General features: G+C 41.7%; 2 protein-coding genes across 6 annotated transcripts in view; one reads left to right on the top strand and one right to left on the bottom strand.

Moving 5' to 3' along the window:
* ints1 (integrator complex subunit 1) overlaps positions 1-1,783 on the bottom strand; it is a 29,456-nt gene extending 27,673 nt beyond the window's left edge. For 2 of the 4 annotated variants that reach the window (XM_042085353.1, XM_042085349.1), the window contains exons 1-5: positions 1,640-1,758; positions 1,050-1,125; positions 679-966; positions 407-603; positions 179-316 (exon numbers count right to left, since the gene is read on the bottom strand). In XM_042085353.1, the coding sequence (XP_041941287.1) occupies positions 179-316; positions 407-603; positions 679-966; positions 1,050-1,104 (678 nt within the window). In that variant the 5' untranslated portion in view covers positions 1,105-1,125; positions 1,640-1,758. Of the gene's footprint in view, positions 1-178; positions 317-406; positions 604-678; positions 967-1,049; positions 1,126-1,639 lie in introns of all 4 variants that reach the window. The other 2 variants (XM_042085351.1, XM_042085352.1) reach the window with 2 other exon arrangements.
* Positions 1,784-4,913: 3,130 nt separating this feature from the next.
* On the top strand, positions 4,914-19,549 carry mafk (v-maf avian musculoaponeurotic fibrosarcoma oncogene homolog K). 2 transcript variants are annotated; one of them, XM_042085395.1, is made up of 3 exons: positions 4,914-5,087; positions 14,088-14,167; positions 14,494-19,549. In XM_042085395.1, the coding sequence occupies exons 2-3, from the start codon at positions 14,123-14,125 to the stop codon at positions 14,977-14,979; spliced, it is 531 nt and encodes a 176-aa protein (XP_041941329.1). In that variant the 5' UTR covers positions 4,914-5,087; positions 14,088-14,122; the 3' UTR covers positions 14,980-19,549. The 2 variants fall into 2 exon arrangements, with proteins under 2 accessions (XP_041941329.1, XP_041941330.1); XM_042085396.1 differs by lacking the exon at positions 4,914-5,087 and adding an exon at positions 12,273-13,928.
* Positions 19,550-19,731: the final 182 nt, after the last annotated feature.

A 19,731-nucleotide genomic window follows, 5' to 3' on the forward strand; every position in this document is an offset into this window, starting at 1 on the left:
CACTGATAAGCTTCATTTCAAAATGGAACATTTATTGTTAACAACTTTAGATCATCTCTCAAAACTAAAAAAAAAAGACAGACAGATAGACAAAATCCTCCTTTGATTAAAATAAATACTTAACCGTGTAGAAAACACATCAGACTATTTCTCTGCAGCAAATGAAATAGTTTCTCACTTTGACAAAGATCTCTGGCCAGTTTTCATCCTCTTCGTAAGCTGCCATCAGGAGGTTGCAGGCCAGCACAGACACCAAGCTGTTCCCTTTGGCTTTGAAATTGATGGAGGCATCTCGTCTCAGAAGGCTACACAACGCCTGTCCATCACAAATACAAAACCCTTCAACTCCCTGTTCAGAAGAGTCAGAAACACTGCAGCAAGGCATGATAAATCATTAAGTGCTCACCTCAATCACACCCTCAGTGGCAAAGACATTTGGCTTGATTTTGGCCAGGAACATCAGACTGAGATAGAGTGTGATGTCCGGTTTGGCCCGGTTCATCTTGAGCTGCTTGACGGCACCACAGAGCACGCCCTCGATGCGGTCATCATTTCCCTCTGCCTCAGCAGCCTCAATCTCATCCAGCAGCACAGCAGGTGGGACTGGAGAATCAAAAGACATCAGAACCACCAACATCTCAACAACACTTCTATACAATATCCAATATAATAATTTACCTTCAATGGGCACAACAGATGGCTCCTTGATTGATGGTGAAATAGCTCTCTTGTCAACTGCTGCAACATCAGCCAGGCGTCCAAGTGCACTTATGGGTGGTGTAGAGGAGAGTTTTGGGCGCTTAGCCAAGCTGGACAGACCAGAGGAGGATGGAATAGCAGAGGAAGTTTCTCTCTTGCGGTCAGACGGCAAGCCTGCTGCTGTTGGCTTCAGAAGGGCAGGTGCTTTGGGCTCAGTGACTTGACTTTTCGAACCGAGGGCAATGAAATCCCCAGGTGGAGGATGGCCTAAAATAATCAGAAAATTAATATTTAACATATTAAAAGTAAATACTTTTAAACATAGTCACATGTTACTGACATAGGCCTACCTGAAGGTTTTGCAGCGCTAGGGCGCCGGAGTGCAGTAGGTTTGGGACGATTCATTATGCATCCACTGAGGTTTGTCTGTTGACGACATAAATAGCAGACAGTTACAATACAGACAAGAAAAGTCACATATTCAGAATCAGACGATGACTTTATTAACTGAAATATATCAATTGCTGTTTTACTATACATTGGTGACCAACTCTCTGAGGCTTAAATTTACTACTCTGAACTACTTGAGAGTCTACTTCCACTGAGCTGCCAGCTAGCCTGGAAGGTAGCCTAGCCTACTTCAGCTGTAAGAGCCAGCCGAGATAACGTCAATGTTGTTTTCCAAACAAGCAAAGTAATCAAATAACGAGTGATTGTAAAACATACACAGCATCTAACCAAAAATATTGTATAGCTTATTTGTTCTCGTCTGTGAGGACAGTTGACTGTGACGACTTTCATTCAACTCAAGTAGCTTAAAATTGCTAGGATAGCTAGCTAAAGACAACGCTAACGTTCACTCAAAACATATGAGGAGCATCTCAACCCGGCGAAAAAAACATAACTGGTTTCGACCTTAATACATTTTCTTGTTAACTACCTGTGTAAGAAGTACAGACACAAAGCTCGCGGCGTGAATTGTGTAAATGCATCAAACAAAATGCAAGACAATGTTTCTCACTGTGCTTCCATGTTTTCTCACCGGACCGGAAATGATGTATGCTACTCAGAGAGGAACTCCCGCCCCTTGATTGACTACATTGAGAAGAGTTATTTGATTTCACAGCACAGTGCAGTTCTGTTGAAATTGTGCAGTTTCTCTCTTCATTTACAATTTTCTAATAAACCAAGTTTGTACTTTGAACATTGGTTTGTTCCTTAAAAGTTTGATGTATCCATATGGATGGCTGGAAATATCACATATTCTAGATTACTTATTGCCTTGGTTATGCTGTATATTGCTCAGATTTGTTTTCATCCTATTTTGTTTGTTATTATGTTTGCTTTAACATATTTTAGTTTTTACATGTATGTTTTTATACAGTTAGAATGTTTTTTTTAACATGTTCAGATAAGATAGGCTAGTCATGCCTCAGGCTGACTGACTGCAAGACTCTGGGTGGCACTGTTTCGTTCAAAAGCACAGACCAATTCCAAGAATCCTCACATTACAAAATGATGTCAGACATGGAAACAGACATTACTGCTCCTGCCAGACAAAAGAAAACAGAACTCTTACCCAGAGAAGAACACCACAAAGCACACACTGTAGGACTCACCCTGAAAACATCATGTGTGCTTGAATCCAAACCCCAGAGCAAGAGCAATGTGGCCTTACAGTTGCTATTCCATGAGAAGTGAGAAGTGCCTCAGTGTGAATTGACAGCACATTGATTTTTATTTCTTTGATGAAGTCAGTTCCAAAAGATCTCAGAGGTTCCATAACATTACACAAAGACATTATTCAGACATGAGGGGGGGGGGGGGGGGGGTACATTCATTGCACTAGGACAGTGTTTTTCAACCTTTTTTGTGCAACGACACACTTTTGACACTTAAAATGTCCCATGGCACACTAACATCCTGTGTGAAGAAAAAATAAACATACCATAGCCTAAAATTTCAAATAATACACAGATATGGCCTTATTATGGCTTTTATGCAAGACCTGCTCAATAAAACAAGCGCCCTCTGTTTCATTTGTAGGTGACTATATCTAATTTAATTGTTGTTATGAACTGAATATGTGATGATTCTGTGAATACTGGATATGGGGCCCCCGTTGTACAATGCCTGTATACCACAAATGCAATCATACAATCAATGAGGGCATGTGGTTATATATTCTTTGATGCAACAGTTGCTTTTCTGGACCAGTGAGGGACATTTGGGTAATTTTCTGCGGCACACCTGATGATCTCTCACGGCACACTAGTGTGCCCCGGCACAGTGGTTGAAAAACACTGCGCTAGGACATGCCATACTGAGCTTACATAGCTGCATGACTTTACAGCTTTCAGCAGGGATTAAAAAAAAAACATTTAAAAGGGTTTTCAGGAATATTGCATAACAGCCAACGACTATTGTGATTTGCCAATATTTGCACATGGGTATACAGAAATTACTACTTCACCATCTGTACGCATGCCATGACAACCTGCCAACTTGTTATATAAACTGTTTTTCATATTAAACATATTTTGGTGAGGTCAGTGGAATGCTTAGTCAATGCTCCAAATATAAATCCTGTCTCACAAGCAAAGTCTATGAAACTGCAAAAAAAAATTTGCCATAAGTTTTTTTCCACAAAACCACATATAGGGAGCTGTGACTCCATAATGACGGTAATAACAATTGTGTCACACCTTTTTCTCTCAGCCTAGCTGAGGGATACAGCAGGGACAGAAAAGGAGGTTTCTTTCAGGTTAATCTTATAGGATCGAGGAATCAGGGAAAATGAAGCAGGGTACTGATGTTGTGTGTTTGAGGTTCAACATCGTTGTCCAGTTTATGTTGTTACACTTGTATTTTACTAAAGTAGCCTCGTTATATTGTAAATAAAAATGGAATCCTTTCTACTTACAGTTCTATAAAGACATGGATGGTTCTCAAAGTTTTGGCTAGATGATATGTATACTGTGAAACAGCCCATTTGTGAATCATCATGGTGTAAAGATAGATGTGTTCCCTTTTGCATGAACAAGTGTAGTTAGATAATCAGACTTTGTTAATGAATTAATTTTCAGACATAGTACAAAGACACAGTTATATTTAGAAGAAATTATCCCTCTTTTATGACTGATAATAAATAAAGCCTTTTTTCCCCTTACTGAAACATGCATTCATCTTTTCAATTTGATTAACTGTGGCAAGTTGAATTCCCAAGGTGCCAGTGATAACGTCTCTAGTTTCTTCTAGTCTCTTGAATTTCCCCTGGGGATCAATAAAGTATCTATCTATCTATCTATCTATCTAGTTTCTTTTTACAATAGACCTCATAGAGTAGGCTATATTCCTAGTTTCATTTTTAACACAAATCACAGAAACGCAACCTTGAATCATTACTCATCAGCTTGTAAAAACTCACTTGCTTTCAACTGTCAGTGTGGTGCAACTGAGTGGTCACAGCATCCGATAATTAGATCTGTATGGCCTCTTAGATATCCCTGTGGTGAGTCATTGCATTGGTTTACACTGAAAGAAAGTCGTGTGCAAGCCCAACTAGATGTCCATATAACTCTACAGATGTTAGTCAGTTCCGCTGGGAGGAAATAGCAGGAGTTGTTACTTTATTTTTAAGGAAAAATAAACTTTTCACTTTTCACTGCCAAACCAATCAGACCAGACTGGGGTCATGAATTTTAGAAAATACAGTCTTTGTAGCAAGGAGCCTGTAGGCCTACAATTCCAACAGACAGAGGGCGCACTTTTGAAATCTATGTAGCCTATTTGTGTGATACAGCATATTTTGACAAACATATCTAACCTTAACAAACCTAATTAAACTACTTAGATTTTTTCTTCATTTAATTGTAGTGTACTAATACAGTTTATTCAACAAACTAGATCAAATATAGCCTAGGTCTACACAATTAGCCTAGTTAGAACTCTGAAGATGGGCTTGCCTAATCAATGATCCTTGTAGGCTACCACAAAAAAACATTTTGCCGGCGAACAACACTTGTCGAAATGAACGCAGATCACATAGTACATTTCTCAAAACGACAGATTAATTTAGCTAACTCTTCAAAAGTATTCAGTTGCGTCTATTTCTGGCCTCCTCTAGTTTCCCGCCTGGCTGACGTCAGCAGAAAGTTATTTTCATGAATGGAGGGGGCGGTCACGAGGAATTGGTGACGTGAGTGCTTGCGGAAGCAGAGAGTGGAATGTTGATACATTGTTGTTGTTTTGTAGTTAATTTAGTACTGGGATACATTTCGGTTCGATTGAGGCACACTTTCCCCGACTGCCACAAGACACACCAACCTGTTACTATAGGATACTTCTGAACAATTGCGCATTCCCGACAGAAATTCCGCGTTCACAAGGTAAGGTGTACGAGCATTTTCGGAGATGTTTTGAAATTCCTATCGAAATTGCTGATGTTCTCATGATGACGGATCTACGCATGTAGATGGTGAAATAGATAGCGAATGTTAACTAAGCCCTCCATATATTTTCCCAATTACTAAGACCTTCGAACAGTGTCTTTTAAAGTCAGGCAAACTACTAAAATTGTTTAACGGCAAATTTGTTTTAATAAACAACGAATAAGAGGAAACTGGACACGTGTTGTTGAGCACTGGCTAGCTGATGACACAATCAAGTTTCTCTGCAAAATGTTATCGTTGAAAAATCTATGACAGAAGGTGAAATAAGTTGTCTACAAGGCGGTGGGCTTTAACTAGACTTAAAATGTGTGTTTTGAGTTTATAATTAGGCTAGACTAGTCTACTAGTCCACTCTCGCGTTTCATTAAAGCTGAGAGGAGCTGTCAGATAAAGAATTACTGAAATGCCCTAGTATTATAGCCTACAATTTTACATTTTATTTTACTTGACCAACTTCGCTGTTTACTCCGCCATATAGCCTAGGCTACTGACCAGTCTTAAATATTACGACATAAGGAAACAACACGTGGTCTGCATTTTAGAATACTGGGACAAAGGGCACGATGTGTGAGTAGACCACCAGGAAGAAAACGCAGATTGACTGCTCAGCAAAAAAAGAAAAGATGTTTACTCACACACCTTTTTCACATTAAAGGTATCGTGGTATGGCCTGTCGTAGGCTGTGTGTCTCAAGATAGTTTAGCTAACATTAGTTAAGTGACGTTATGTCAACCACTCAGTCAGCCTAAACATTATGAAAAGGCGCGGAATGGCGATAATTTTGCACTGGGAATGACAAAATAGCCGACTTAATGCGTTTGTAAGAGGGGCAGATCGCCAGCAGTGAAGTGCGAGATTGTATGAACATTTTTGTCGATTTGGTAGTTAGAAACCACAGCCTACGGCGTAGCCACTTGAAGGGTAGCCTAGACAAACCCACTTTTTCTTCCTCATATTGAATGCACTATGTTTCTTAAATGCACCAATGCACCCAACCTTCCCCATCCCGCCATGTCCGTTGTAGAGTAATGAAACGTATGGAAGGCTCTGGCTGCAGCCTGTGTGATATTAAATCAATTATTTTACCAGTCAAGCAATATGTGGTCGTTATTTAGACACTGCATAGTTATGTCCAGTTTGGTCTGGCTAAATTTTGTCCTATTGCTGTGCAACGCCCTCATAGGAAAGGTGAGTCATAACTGGGTAATGTGATTCATTTCCACTGTGGATGATAAAGGGGCTGTCAGTGGGCTTGTACAGTTGCAACCAAAGATTCTAGAACAGAGCTCCACTCTAGAATCTTTGGTTGCAACAATTGCTTTTGGAGCCTTTGGCATTATCTGGATCTTTGCAGACAAATTGAAATGAGGTGTTTCTCCACAACATTAGAGAAAGGAACCAGACAATATCATTAGTAAACAGATGTACTTTCAACAACTCTGTGGAATAGAATGTTTAAACATTCAACGTCCATGACCGAAAAACTGTCTGTACTGTTGGATATTAAACTCTGGCTGCTATGGTCCAAAGAGAGGCATTCACACATTGTCCCAGAATTACCAATTGAAAGTCTTCGCCAACCATGGGACATGTTAGTTACTGCACTGAAAGAAGTTGTGTTTACCCGTGATTGTGATGACCCATGTAAAGAATAATAATAATTATAATAATAATAAGAATTTATTTATAGAGCACTTTTTCATACACAGGCTGCTGCTCAAAGAGTGTTGACACTCTGACACTTAAAAACAACGATGGAAAATTGTGTTTGTATAGTTATCAGGGTTTAATTAGCTGTTCTTGCAATTTAACTGATTATTTAAATGCTATGTTGCATATTACATATTTTTGCAACTCATAGCCATAATAGCCATTCAATATCAGGTTGGGGCAAGATTACTGCACTTTCACTCCCTTTTGTGCAGGAATAACATAGTTAATGGAAATTCCATTTTGCCTTGTATGGGTACAAATGAGGGGAAATCTTTTCTGATTATGTGCCTCCAGGGACCCTGTCGACTCATAATTAGACACCATTATAACATTGAGATAATGTGGCTGTGCTTTTGAACTAAATGGCCAAAGGATGGACTGGACTGGTCGGCGACCATGTAGAGTATCCTTCTCAAAGTCTGCACAAGGCATATTAGGAAATCTGTCTCCCTCCACGAGCTTAAGACCCGTGAAACCTTAGCCGCTTGCTGTGCTGGCATGGCAGCGAATCTGAGATGGCAACCCTGGAAAAAGCCTGTTGCTGGGGCTGACATTGGTCTCTGGCCTCTCTCTCTCTCTGCTCTGCAAGTGATTTTCCTGTTTTTGTGCTGACTGTTCTAGTCTGTGGGTCAGGCGAGGTCTTTTTGTATGTACTTGACCTTTGCCTTCTGTTTGATTTTTGTGGAAAATCCTGGAGGAGGCCTTTAAACCACTTATTTTTTTCCCTCTTTGCAAGTAAGCTTACTATACATGGGCTTGTGAAACGGCATCTGAAGGGCACAACAGCAAGGCTGACTCATTATCGTGTATGAGGTCTCTGTGCTGGTGGTGGTGACCTCCTACACCTTGCGTCTTGTGCACTCGCTCCATAGCTCCAATTAGAAACATGGGGGGGGGGGGGGGGCGGCAGTGGAGCGCCTACACTGCTTTGTCATGAGACTCACACGTGGGACACAGACTGCTGGCGGCTGGCTGGGGTGGGTCCATCAGTCTAGCCTTACCCAAGACTGCCACAACAGCTTGTAGTTGCAAACAGACTCCGGTTTTCTGAGATGGAGCAAGTTGCTCTTGCGCTCGTGGCGTTGCTGTGCTGCACCAAGAATGAGAGTGAGGGCTGTAACCACAAGAACACGATACATAGAAGATGGTAACGTTGTAAAGATTGAGGTTAGATCTGCAAATTTGGGAGAGTGATGCAGTTGCACTCATAGTGCTGCTTGTGGTTTTAGAGAATGCGTTCTGAAAGTGAATGATTTGGGGGTGGCTTGCAAGTTCATGACTCAAAGTGAAACTCAAGGGAAAATTCCATTCCAGTTGATGCCCACAAAAAGACTTTCAAATTAACGTTTGATATTGAATTTGATTTTCCTTTTATGAGATAAAATAGTGTGTTGACTTTATTTTTTTAATCAGTCAGACACCACAAAAAAAACATATGGACTTGAATGTACATTTTCAATATTGCATTTGAATACCAGGAACTATAATAATAATAAAAAAAAAAATAATAATAATAATAATAATAAGCTTTATTTGTATAGCACCTTTCATACACAGAATGCAGCTCAAAGTGCTTTACATTTGGAGCATGTAACACAATAATAGTCAGTCAGTCATTATCAATCACTTTTCTTCATTGCTGTGGCCGTTTATGATCCAATCAGCAACATACTAACATACAAGGAACTAAGTTGTGATAAAGCTGTTGAAGGCTAATAACCAGGGGGCGAGGTCTATAATTGTGTTATAGAGGTCTTGAATTAGAAAACAAGTGTGTGCGTGACAGAAAACTCCTCTGTACAGCACTGTAATATTCCTAAATGGATTATGGAGACTGTTGAGCTACTGTGGTCAGCATTAGTGAGAGCCCAATGGGCATCCATACCACACTATGAGAAGTGCCCAACCCTTTCCTGCTGCACTTGACCAATTCCTGGATTTGAGAACGATGACCTCGCCACATTGTGGCCAGGGGTGTGGACGAGCTGTCTGGGGGGAAAGAGTCTGTTTGGGTAATTTTTGTGCTTAGACATGCACTGGGTACGACAACAGCAGTCCATGCCAGTTTTAACTGGTCAGCCCAGACGAAGAGAAGTGTGTAGACCAGTGCCCACACTGTGACATCACCACATCAATTGGGGTGTAGAAATAAAATCACAGCTACCACTTTTTAACACCGCTGTTCCATGTTGTAAGTTTATGAGTTTATTTGGTGTCGCTTTGGTTTGGTTGAACTGCCCAAGGCATTAGTTGGATATAGGATTAAACGCAAGCTCACTTGAGTTTATTATAGTAAGCTTGGCTTACTATAATAAATTAAGCCAAATGTATTGTAGTTACAGTTTGATAGATTGGGTTTTAACTAAAATTTCAAACACTTATTTGTGTTCTACTCAAGACCCTTGGTTCATTAACCAGTGGGGGATAGATTCCCAATTGTACACACTGGATGGGTTTGTCTTTGTTTCCTGCATACTTTACATTCCTTTGAATCCCTACGTCCCTAGTTGGAAAGTAGCTTTGCGAAGCTATCTACATCTCCGCCTCCCATTTAAAAAAAAAAAGAAAGACGTTCCGGTGCTCGCGCCAGCCATTCCAAGGTTTTCCGTACTTTTCCTTCCACCCTGTGAAACAGTGGGATTTTCCAGGAAGCGTCAGTACGGGAGGGTGTGATTCCCTGCCGCTTGTCCTCCTTACCAGTAAACACCATGACTCACGGCTCAGCTATGCTCTTCATTTCCTTTACATAATATCCCACCAAATGTGCTGCGCTGTGGAACGGGTGGTGATGCCTTTCTCTCTCTGTCGCCCGCGCCCTCTCTCTCTCTCTTTCTCTCTCTGTCTCCCGCGCCCTCTTTCTTTCTCTCTCTGTCGCCCGCGCCCTCTCTCTCTCTCTCTTTCTCTCTCTGTCTCCCGCGCCCTCTCTATGAAGCAGAGAATTTCAAGTTCGAGTTCTTCATGTCTGTGAGACAGGGCTGCAGCAGCTCGGTGTGAAGTGGAGCAATGAGTCTGCACTCTGCTGAACCTGCACATCAAAACAGACAGACAGACAGGGGCCAAGAGAGAGAGAGAGAGACAAAAAGAAAGAAAGAAAGAAAGAAAGAAAGAGAGAGAGGAAAACAAACAGCTGGGACAAGCCAACACTTAATTTATCACAGAAACATAACCATATGGCCCTTTGAAGTGTTTGTTTACTTTAACTGAAGGTCTTGTTTCAGTGCACTATACCTTCTCATGAAGGAAACACAGGATTTTCTCTGTTAACCCCCCACCCCCCTCCCTCTCTCCCTTCTTTTGTGAATTTGAGCAGCTGCCCGAATGAGAAAACAAGTTGGAATCACATTTCACTCAGCATCTTTGGCCTCAAATTCCATCGTCGGGGCGGTACCTCTGAGGCTGTCTTTCTCAGACAGCAAAATTGGAGCTGAAAAATGCTGCTAGCATGCCATCAATACCATTTCGCAGCAGTAAGGTCAAATGAGTGCCACACAAAACAAGCTTACTTATTAGTGAAGTTTTTAAATGCAAGTGTAAATGCTTTTCCATGGATCCAAGTAAAAGAATAGCTGTTCAAGGAAGTCTCAGAGTGAACGTCTTTGTGTAAGACCATTAACTTAACTCCTCCACTACAAGTGCCTTGCCAAGCCCTTTAAGCAACAGACTGTGTCACTATCAGTTTGCAAGCATGCTCGTGATATTTTGGTAGGCGGATCCCTTGGTGTCAGAGGTGTCAGTCAGATTGGGAACAGCCCTGCAATACGTCATTTTAATTTTCTGGTATTTTTCTGGTATTTTCCAGGTTAAAGCACTATGCACATTATAAAAAGAGCCTAGACATGACCTGATGAGCAGGCGTGTGTGGAAAGTACTGGTAAGCATCAGGCAAGTGTGTCGGTTGCTGCTCCGATGATTACAGTAGTCTGGCCTCTCTTGCGTCTGTCTTTCACACTTGTGGGCTCCAGCATCATGACTAACATCCTTTTGACACAAACTATATGGTTTGTTCGTTTGATTCTTCTTCTTTCTCTTTCTCCCCGTGGGAAAACAGAAACATACTTGATCAGATGTGTCAATGTTCACATAAGTTTTATAGCGTCTGGTGTTCTTTTTATGACATGTCCTTCATATTAATGCTTGCTTTGATTTCCACTCATATTTGCTGTGTTTGGACAAACAGCGCCTGTGAATTCCAGGCACAGAGAACAGGAGTCATGGCAATGGGTTTACCGCTTCCACCCCAACCCCCGGTGCCAACACTGAGGACATTATGTTGTAGGAATTATGTATGCAGGTCTCCAAATGAAAAGTGGGGCCCCTTTCTCTTTTCTCTGTGTGTGTGGCATTGAGGAATGTGGTCCTGTTATCCACACTCTGCATACCTCTCCATATGGCTTCTAGTGAGGTGGACTCCCTGACATGTTTCTCTTTTTTACTCTCTTTTACACTCTTTTTTTTTTTTTGGTCCCCTCAACTGAAGGAAGTAAAATACCCTGAGATAGCATGCAGCATAAGAGGACCAGTGTGCGATGTACAGCCAAAGGCCTCCAAGTGGTGGTTGTTCTGGTTGGCAGTCAGGGTGTGGATAAGATGGGTGTGGGGTAGATAATGAACAGGAGTCCTTGACTGTGGTGTATTAATGCCCTTCCTCTTTTACTTTTGCGTGTGGGGTGGGTCCTACAAGTTCCCTGCAGGTTTCACAGCAGCATAGCTGATGTGGTGGAAAAAGAGAGCACATGGGAAAGGAATTTTGAAGGAAATACGTGGTATTTTATATTGGTGGAAGAGCTGGAGGTCCGGCCAAGCTAAGAGACCAGAGGCCCCCGTGTGCGCATGAGGAGGATTGGGGGGGGGGGGGGGGGGACCACGGTCCCGGCCAAGTTGCTCTCGAGGAATGTCGCTTTCCCTTCCGTACGTGCTGGCCCTGCGTCGTGCGTCACAAAGAGGCAGTGCGTTCCTCCAAGGGACCAAACCCTTTCCCATGTTTGGGCTCTGAACATGCTTTTGGGACTTAAAAAAGGTCCCTGAACACATTCCTGAAAACACGTAGTGGAACATGTTACATGATAATATTCCATCCACCTGCCGAATGTACTTGTACTGTTGGTTTAAATATGTCAGCTTTGTCAGGGGTTATAATGTCATGTGTACAGTTCTCTATGGGTTTTCCCTTGTTCAGCTCTGCTGATGTAAAGCGTTTAAATGAATCCCACTCTGAGGAAGGAGAACCAGTTAACATAGCATGAGTCACCCAACATGAATGTGTCCTTAGTATTAGTTTGGTATTTGGTATTTGAGCGTCCTGTGGGCTTTGCCTTTTGAGGATCCCCACCCCACACTCATCAGTCCAGTCATGGCAAAACCGTTGCAAACCCTAGCTGCACCTCCGGTGCGGTTAGCAAAAGTCAAACCACAAGAGTGACTGCAAACTTCTTACACTGAGTGCACTCAGGTTAAGGCTCCGGGCTGGCAGCACGCACTGAATTAATTGTTTGGACCACGTCACTAATACTTCTCCTGCTGAACAGAATGTTGTTAAGAAGTCTGAAGTAAGGGCTGATTATAATTTTTTCCCCCCTTGCTCTGTGTAGTTTCCTTGTTCTTACTCTGGTTGTACTGCAATCTATTTTAATCTTGTGGAGTCATTGCACATAAATAGAACAGAGAGAACCGAGACCTGTGTTGCGTAGTACAGACTTAACCATGAAACAATCCCGGTGTGCCGGTCGGAGAAAGTGTGGCTTATGGTTGAGGCAGTAGTGTTTTGCTTCCTAATGAGGTATCACTTATCGCATTTCCACTTAAATTGTGTCGTTGGCAGAATTTTGTGTCAGCACACTGAGCTAAATATAACCTGGAGAGTTAAATAAGGGCATGGAGCGAGCCAGGAAAGCCCAGTGTAATAGGATCCAGCCCGTCAGCCTCAGTCCTAAACCTGATAGAGTGCATTGTCTAAATGCTAAAATACAACAGTGACTGTGTAAGGGAAACTATTCGTCTGTGATACTTGACCTTCTGGAATTTTCCACATATCTGTCACAAGACATTAAAAGCCTACAGTTTGGGTTTAGGCCCATCCTATAAGATAACGTCTTAGGGCTGTTCAGTTAACTTGTGTGGTTTAGGCCCTACTGCTGGGGTTGTTCACTGCTGGGGTAACTTTGTTTACTCAGAAAACACCCACTTAAATAAACAGTGTCAGTGACAAACTTGTAGCTGAAGTTTCTTGTTCACCCACAGCTTACTAGTTCCTTAGAATCACATGTGGGTTGAGCACAGAGCTGGATACAACATTATCACATCTATTTAAGGTCAACAAGGCCTTCATGAATATTTCCAAGACCACTTGGTCGACTGGCATTTCTCTTTCATGTGACCACACTCTTATCTGCTCACTGCTGTTCTCTCCCTCTCTCTCTACCCCCTCCTCTCTAAACACACACACACACACACACACACACACACACACACACAGTGCTCCTCAGATCATGCCATTTGTGTAGTTTCCACACCATGTGTGTGGCAAGCTTGGGATTATGAATGAAGCTTGTTTACCATTCGGGCCCCAGCCATGTGACTCCCACTCCCACACCCATTTGCGGAGCGTCACCATGGCAGCAGCCTTGTGCAGAGTTCACGGGGGTGCGCGCTGACGCTGTCAAGCGACTCCTGAAACGGTGCCTGGGGACAGCGTGCCTTTTCACAGACGCACAGCGAGAGGCTCTCTCTTTTTGGCCGAGGCAATGGTCTCGCGACCGCCGTCTTCCCGCTGTATACAGATTGGCCTCTCCGGAAAAAAAAAACCCCGCCATGGCAAAAAATAGCCAGCGGATCTGAATAGCTAAGCAGAGAGATCAGACAAAGCCCCGTGGCGAGGCTGACCCGTTTCTATTATTGCTTTCTCACAACGGTCTAGTGAACTACTTTGTGAGAGTGCTCCCTCAGCAAGTAAACAAGGGCAGTCCTTGTCTAGTTGGCATTTTGTGAGCTTTGACTGACCTCTGCTGGTATGTAGAAGTGTTGCAGGATTTATGATTTGGAGTTCTTGGTGAACAGTCGGCTTGAAACGTAAGCTGTCAAGTTCACTGAAGGCCATTGGATATGAAATGTGCATGCATAGAAATGTGTTCGACAATGTTTTTACTTTTTAGTAGTGTAATACTATTGTTCAGCTGTCTTTTTAAAGATTTTACCTGACATGCTTCTCTTTCTCTCTTCCTCTTTCAGTTAGCATTTTTGGAGGACTGTGGCCAGTTGTGTTTATGCAGGGCATGACGACCAATTTTAAAGCCAGCAAAGCTTTAAAGGTAAGCCAGTGTTCATGCAATTCTGCCATGCAATAATGCCAGTTCTTTTGTAACCACTATGTTCATCTCTTTTTTTACTGGAATGCTGTCCCAGACATCCAATAATCTCTTTTGGTAACTTTATTTTGATATTGCATCATGTTGTTAATTTTCACATTCAATAAAGTGGCAGTGAGTACCACTTATTATGAAGTAGTATTTAAAAAAAAAAAGTAATACTCTCAAATAGGAGTAATACTGCACAAAATGCCTTTTTGTCTGTTTTCTTATTCTGGTTGTTGTCCCCTTCTTCCCCATGCCCCTCTCTGTTTCTTCCTTGCTCTCAGGTAAAGAAGGAGGCAGGTGAGAATGCGCCGGTGCTTAGTGACGACGAACTGGTGGCCATGTCTGTGCGGGAGCTCAACCAGCACCTGCGCGGGCTGACCAAGGAGGACGTGGTGCGGCTGAAGCAGCGGCGGCGCACGCTCAAGAACCGCGGCTACGCGGCCAGCTGCCGCATCAAGCGCGTGACGCAGAAGGAGGAGCTGGAGCGGCAGAAGCAAGAGCTGCAGCAGGAGGTGGACAAGCTGGCGCGCGAGAACGCCAGCATGCGCCTGGAGCTGGACGCGCTGCGCGCCAAGTACGAGGCGCTCCAGTGCTTCGCCCGGACCGTCACCCGCGCTGGGGTGACCGCCGCTGGCGGGGGTGGCAAGATGCCCGGAGGGGGCATGGGCATGGGCGCCGCCGCCGCCACCAGCGTCATCACCATCATAAAGTCGACCAACAACCACGGCAGCCCGCCACCCGCCACTCCGTTCTCTGCGCCGTCCTAGTGGCCGGACAGGGGTGGGGTGGGATAGGTGGAGGACGTATGCACGCTCAGATGGTCCCTCTTCATCTGGTCTCCTGACAACCAGTTCTGAACCCAAAATGACCCGGACCTGACCCCCCCCACCCGTGCTGAGGAGGTCGCTCAGTAACAGGACTGCAGGGTGGGTGGGAGGTACTGTGGCCATGCCTCTGTGTGATTTACTTTAAGGCTGCATACATCTCTCTCTCTCTCTCTCTGTCTCTCTCTGTCTCTCTCTCTCTTGTTTTACATGATCTGTGCACTGTGCTATGAACCCCCAGCCCCTTTAGGTTCCCAGCACCGGCAGGGTACACTAGTCCCTAATCGGCGACCCCCCCCCCCTTCCCCCCCAAAACTGAGACTTAGCAGAGTTGAACAATTGTCAAGTGTGAGTGAGTACTTGAGACCTATATGACCTACCATGGCAGCTCTGATGCCTGTTTGTTTTTATTTGCATGTTCATCAGAGAGTTAACTAAAATATATATATATATATGTATATATATATATATATATATATATATATATATATATATATATATATATATATATATCAGCAGAATGAGGAGCTGCAGCAGAAGGTGGACAAGCTATATATATATATATAATGTAATATATATTTCCTGAGACTTCCTAAGACAGTCTTTTTTTTGTCTTCAGGATTCAAATATCTTGTGAAAGTACCTTAAGTCATTTGTAAAGTCTTCATCAATCCTTTACTCTATCAAAGCTGGTATTTGTTTAAGATGGACACAATATAAGGCCAGTAAATAAGATTCAAAAGACCAGGGACAGATTCTGTCATATGGAAGAAGCACAATTCATTCAGAGTAAGACTCTATATGTAATTCTTTGTACAGGAGTATGATTCCTCATGTAATTGCTGATCATACAATCCTAACAGTACCCCTTCAGACTTTGAACATCAAGCACCTAATACAGATGTTTGAATGGCACTTATCACTACTGTTTTATTGCAGTACCAAAAGTATGGAAGCACTTCACTTGCAAAGCAGGAAAGAACAGCATACGTTAGAAAGTATACAACTTTTTTACAACGTTCTCCCTAATTTCAAGTATAGTCAGTGGAGACGATTGCCAGGCACATTTTTTATATTGACTAGTTATCTTAAAAAGATAAGCACTTCCTTTTTATATGTCCATTTATTTTCTCCAAACTCTTGATCAATGCCATATGTCATGGTAGGTAATCCATATTGGATAAATCGATGAGGGGAGCTGTCTTGATAAAGCAATGCAATTTCAAAGCATGACCTGTATATTACAGATTTTAAGTTATTGCCTCAATCTTCTTAACTTCGTTGGTAAAACACAGCGAGATGTAAAATAGATGCTCCCATCTGCAACTCTTTCCACTTCACACAGAGAATTCCGTCCAATCAGAAAGCATTCCTACTGCTAGGTCATCGCCAAGTGCTGCTGCCGGTGTTGGATACCCTCATACAATACCATGTGTGTATTTAAAGCAATTATCTTGATATCTATGACACAGACTCTTGGGTAAGGACAATCCTGACATGGAAATGAAATGCACAGTTTTGTATTTTTTTGGTTGTTGATGAGATTGGCTTCCGGGTGGTCGACCTTGGCTTCAAGGTGGTTGACCCAGTTTAACTTCAAAGTAAAAATTGCGATATCAAATCCAAATGTAGGCCAGTCACACTCTGTAAACGAAGAGGCCAGGAGTTTTTTTCCCCCCCTTTTTTCTTTTTCTTTCTCCTAGATAGGAATTCAGCCCAATCTTGGATAATTGAATGGCTGTTTATTTCAAAGTCAAGTCTCATTCTAGACAAAGATTTAATATATGTCTAGAGAAGGGGCTTGCTTGGTCTTTTAATTGCAAAGAATCCTCACAATTGGCCTTAATATCATCTACTCATTTCATTCCATTTCATTTGACCTGTGTGCGCGCTTCTATTTTACTTTCTTTTAGTCCAACTGCAAAGTCCTTGTGCATTGTGCAAACGTTATCTCTTTCCGTCCGAAGTTGTTGTTAGGCTTCTCTCTTACCCAAGTGGCCATGACTGTTCCAGTTCCCTCTGGCAAGACGTTTATTTTTTTCTCTTTGCTGTAGAGAGCACCAGAGGGACCTTTGCTGCTGAGTGGTCCTCTGTTGTCTGTCCATGACAGATGGACTCACTGCCATGCTCTTACCATACTCATTTTATATTCCCATGTGATGTTTGTTTTGTTTGTTTGTGTGTTTGTTTTGTTTGTTTGTTTGTGTCTTTGTTTTGTATGTGGTCTGTATTCCCAAATGTAATTTAGTTTTGTTTGTTGTTGTTTTTTATGTGTTTAGTTTCTATGTCTGTTGCCTCCTTATATTATTGTTATACATTTCTATATAATTTGTGTATATATATATATATATATATATATATTTCTAGGGCATCAAATACTTTGGGGAGTGGTGTGTCCTTGTAATCGTCTCCATCGTGTCATAATTCAGCCGACTTATCTCTGCAGTTAACTTCTGTCCCCAGTGTAACACAGCAAGTCTATCTGCAGAGTGTTTAACTGCATTTTAGCGATTAAATATGATCATGATGGCCGTACATAAGTTCCCCTTTGTGCACGCTAATGAAACTTTCAGTGTTTACAGTGAATAGAGGCACATGGCTTCTGGAGTAGATGCTTATCTAGTTGTGAATGGATTCTCTATGTGAGCTGTTATGCTTTCAGTATTTATCAAGACGGGCGCTCCTCAAAGCTTTGTTGTGATAGAAGCATTATTTGAGAGGCGAAGAAGAGAATCCTTATGTGTTACTCTTCACTACAATTCTCATAGCACACAAAGCTTTTTGTGGGAACCACCAGAAGAATGATTGTTGTATTGCATTGATGAGGTTGCATTAACTGGTAGCTGACGTTTCAATCTCTCTGTTTGCTGAGTCTGACCTTCAACTGGTGTCATGATTACTTGTTCACACATTGTTTGTGTTTTCCCAAGTTATGAAACGGCGGTCAACATGTGATCGTCAGAAACGCATGCCAAATCATGACCTTGCCTGTGAATTTTGAGTAATTCTTTCTGTGATCACCAACAGTTGATGAATCATGTGTTCCCTTTAAACAGGGAACGCCATAAATGAGCATGGTCACATGCTCATAGATCATCACACCACCAGTGAAAACACAGGACTTTAAAACGTTACAAATATTCCAATACAAAACCGTCTGAAACTTTACTGACACCTGCTGGTTGTGTTAAAAAATGCTGTGAACAAGTGGTTTGATGTCAGTATGCTCAAGCAAACCCACTGTATTTTTATTTTATTTTTTTTTCCTTACTTCAGCACCCACCAAAGCCATATGTTTCTCTTCCATGTGCACCCCTTGATGTGTTGTACAATGTGAACGAGCTTTCCAAAACAGACAAATTACAGAATATACACTCAATATTATGTTTCATAGTCGTTCATGTTCAGCTCAGATCCAAGACCTATAGTGCTTTCACCTAACAGGATGTTACCCTAGTCTCCTGTCCTCGCCTTAAGCCAGTGACCGAAGCACAGAAAGTGGCTTCTTAATTAACAATATGAATCATGAGATGGGGCAACAGCTGTGAATGCAGAATCTTTATTTTATTTTATTTTTTGGCAGAGGAACATTGTAACGCGCACAGCTCCACTGGACAACATGTGTAGATGGATTGTGTTCGATTCACTGCGTTAAAACTGTTTTGTCTCTTCTAATGCCAACTTTCTGACAAAGTTGATAGTAAAAGGATGGGGGTACTTTTGGGTCTTTATCTTCAATGTATGCTGTATGTGGCCATCCTGGCTGAATAGGTTAAATTATTCTATATTTTACATGTGAGAATATTATATCTGTTGAAAATATATATTATATATGTGCTCTGTCAGTCTTTAAAGCTATGTACCATGAACGCACATAGGAATTTTTAACCCGTGTCTGAATACATTTGCCTATAAAATCATAGAGAAGCTCCATGACATATAAAGTATGCTGCTCCAAATTATTACTTTGTATACATTACAGACTACAATTGAACTGCAATGTGGAGGATGTTTTGTAATTAAAAGTAGTGCCTATAAGCATTGAGTTTGTGATCGTTCTAGTACTGTATAAATGGGACATTCTGGTTGTGCTCTAAAAACGTTATTTTTAATGGACAACCACAATAATTAGTGTAGTTTTAGATAGCCATCAGAAGGTATAATTGTTTTTGATCAGATTTATATTAAATAACTGTAAATACGGACAGCTCAAGAGGCAGCGAACCTTTGGTCAACACACCTTCTTGTGATTTACTTCATTAATCTGTATGTATTTTATTTGAACTTTGATATTTATTTTTGCTGATTTATTTTGTTTTACTTTCAACCTCCTAAATTATTTTATTTACATCCATTTATTTACATAGTTTGTTGATGAACTACCCTCATGTACAAATGAAATCGATCTCTTCTCCATTCTGACTGAATAGAAAGGAGGTAAATTATTCCTGTAAATAGTCTGCTGTGTCTGTTTTGTACTTTTAAATAAAGCTTTTTCTCTTTCTCATTTAAACCTGGCATGTGCATTGTTAATTGCTTAAAGGCACTTATTTAAAAAAAAAAAACCCTGCACACACGCATATGCCATTGCCAATTGATTTGCTCAATTTATTGTAGCAATATATTAATATATTAAGTGGCCACTTTATGTTAGTTAAAAACTGCATTTGCTTTAGGTAGTTAAAACCAACAGTG

The sequence above is a fragment of the Alosa sapidissima genome, chromosome 3, assembly GCF_018492685.1.
Source record: "Alosa sapidissima isolate fAloSap1 chromosome 3, fAloSap1.pri, whole genome shotgun sequence".
NCBI lineage: Eukaryota > Metazoa > Chordata > Actinopteri > Clupeiformes > Clupeidae > Alosa > Alosa sapidissima.